The sequence below is a fragment of the Sardina pilchardus genome, chromosome 2 (genome assembly GCF_963854185.1).
Source record: "Sardina pilchardus chromosome 2, fSarPil1.1, whole genome shotgun sequence".
In the NCBI taxonomy this organism is placed as follows: domain Eukaryota; kingdom Metazoa; phylum Chordata; class Actinopteri; order Clupeiformes; family Clupeidae; genus Sardina; species Sardina pilchardus.
The window spans coordinates 32384981-32387480 of record NC_084995.1 but is presented as its reverse complement, the minus strand read 5'-3'; the positions used below and the strand labels follow the sequence as shown (position 1 = coordinate 32387480).

Below are 2500 nucleotides of genomic sequence, written 5' to 3'. Positions count from 1 at the left end.
TTTACGCGCTAATGATCTCCACCATAGGTGTTCCAGGACCAAGGCCAGCTACCGAGCTAAACACGCCTTCATTGCGCTTCGCTCTGTAGCATTAGCAGGCGTGTGGTGTGTTGGAGCAACAGCCTAATTAGCTAGAGAGTGTGCAGTCAGTCAGCAGGAAGTAAGCCTCTCCACAGCTCACGGTGTGGAGCCCATGTCACTCTTGTTTTTCGTGTGCCACACGCAGCGTGAGCATTCATCTCGCTTTTCCGCTTGTCATTCCCAGTGCCCCCCCTTCACTGGAGGAGGAGGAGGAGGCGGATGAGGCGGCACTCGGGACCCCGGAGAAATCGCTCCGGTCACTTCTCACTCGCGCGGGGGACTTCATTTGGAGAGGCAGCCGTGTGAAAATGGGAGTCTGTCACTACCTGACAAAATCCATTTCTCACCACCGGCCTCCCTTTTGTTAACGTCCATTCTCGTGATTGACATGGGTCCACTCCGCTGTCATGTCAGGAAGTGACCGTGGGCACTTTCTCACAGGGAGCCTCTCGGTCGCTTGACAGGAGAGTGGCATGCGTTGCCGTGTTGCCATGCCAACAGTCCAGTTTTTTAAACCGGGCGCACGATCCTCGAACATTCAGAAAAATAAAGTCCTCACATTATAATCTCACTTCAACCAGCTTGACTAATTAGTGTATAATTATTCAAATGAGTCCTAATTATTGCACAGTATGTATTCGAGCAGGAGAAGAGAGCGAGCTGGTGAGTTTGTGGCCTCTGCTGCTCTCCACGAGTCTCTGGGTGTTCTCAGCTCTGGTGGCCACGCTGGGGTGTAGCGGAGGGGTCAGGATTAGAGCCATGTCAGAGTCAGAGCGCAGGGGTGGACCTCAACAACGCCAGGTTACTGGGGAGTTACTGCTGATTTCAAAACACTACGTCACCTCAGAAGCCATATGTGCAGTATGATGTATTCTTTTGGAGATCCGTGGTTAATCCCGAAGTGACCAGGTTGAGTCAGTAACCCTGTACTGTAGTACAGTATACCCGTCAGAGCACTTGAGATCATGTCTGTGGAGTTAAGCTCCAGTAAAAAAGTTGTGTTGTGTCCTCCCTCCTCCGTGCCCCTCTTATCTCCTTGTGCGTCTCCTGCACTGCCGCTCCACTTCTCCTCTCCCCCGCTTCACCTCCTGTCCTTTCATATCATTTACACCCCTCTGCTTCCGCTCCTTCGGCTCCTCCTTTCCTCCCCTTCTTTTCTCTCACCTTTGTTCCACACTCTTGCCCTTTTCTACCCTCTCCTCCCTTTCCTTTACTTCCTTTGCTCCCTCCCCTCTCCTCTCCTCTCCCTTCCCTCCTCCCCTTTTCTACTCTCCTCTCCTCTCCTCCCCTGCTCTCTCCTCTCCTCTCCCTCCCCTCCTCCCCTTTTCTACTCTCCTCTCCTCTCCTCCCCTGCTCTCTCCTCTCCTCTCTTCTCCTGTTCACAATTTCTCTCCTCTCCTCTCCTCTGCCACCTCCACCTCTCCTCTCCCACCTCCTCTTCTCTCCTCTCCCTCCTCCTCCTCTCCTCTCCCTCCTCCTCTTCTCTCCTCTCCCACCACCTCCTCTCCTCTCCTCTCCTCTCCTCTCCTCTCCTCTCCTCTCGTCTCCTCTCCCTGCAGATGGGTCAGCCCAGCCTGGTGCTGCTGTTGGAGTGTTCGGCCGACACGCTGACCGGCCGGCTGCAGCAGAGGGCCAGGACGGCGCTGCGCTCGCAGGACGGCCGGGACACGGAGCAGGACGTCCAGAGGAGGGTGGAGAGCTTCTGCAGCACCAGCCAGCCCGTGGCCTCCCACTACAAACACAGAGGCCTGCTGCACAAGGTGGGAGAAAAGAGTCCGCTTAAAACAACAGTGTTTAGGGAATGGAAAAAAGACAAATTATTTAGAGTTCACATACAGCAATACAGCGACACAGCAATCTGAAGACCAGTGATTCACAGTTATTGAAAATTCAGACAGCCAAAGTAAACACAACCATGTTCAACCATGTTTGCCTCTTCATGTGTTCTTTTTGATTATCATTATTATCAAACATGGTATCGCAATGTTATGAAAAACAATGGCAATAACACCAGCCTTTTTCATATGTTCATACGGTCAATATTCACACTGATACCGTCTAGTGGCAATATGATAACAAAGAGGATCTGATTAGATACTGTATCTGTATATTGGCTTCACCATGTGAGGTCTTGTATTGTGTATCAGCCAGTCAATATTGCTTTGCAGTATAATGCCCCACATGTTTTGACCTGTTTTTGATCAGGGTGTTAAAACCTTTTGGAAGTCATTATACGTATCCTTTGCTCCTTCCTGTCTGTGGCGGTTGGTGTGAGTACAGGTGGATGCGGAGAGGCCCCCGGACGAGGTGTTTGAGCAGATCTGTGGGGTCCTGGATAACTGCTAGAGGCTCCCAAGGCTCTGAAGTCATGCTGCTGCCCCCAAGTGGAGCAGACGCTCAAATTCTCCACCTGAGCTTG

General features: G+C 51.9%; 1 protein-coding gene across 2 annotated transcripts in view; it reads left to right on the top strand.

Annotated features, from left to right (window-relative positions):
- The window catches only part of ak5 (adenylate kinase 5), a 51128-nt gene that overhangs the window by 47604 nt on the left and 1024 nt on the right, over positions 1-2500 (top strand). For both annotated transcript variants that reach the window (XM_062527491.1, XM_062527484.1), the window contains exons 13-14: positions 1641-1841; positions 2362-2500. The exon at positions 2362-2500 is cut by the window's right edge. In XM_062527491.1, coding sequence (XP_062383475.1) covers positions 1641-1841; positions 2362-2427 — 267 coding nt within the window. In that variant the 3' untranslated portion in view covers positions 2428-2500. The remainder of the gene's footprint in view (positions 1-1640; positions 1842-2361) is intronic.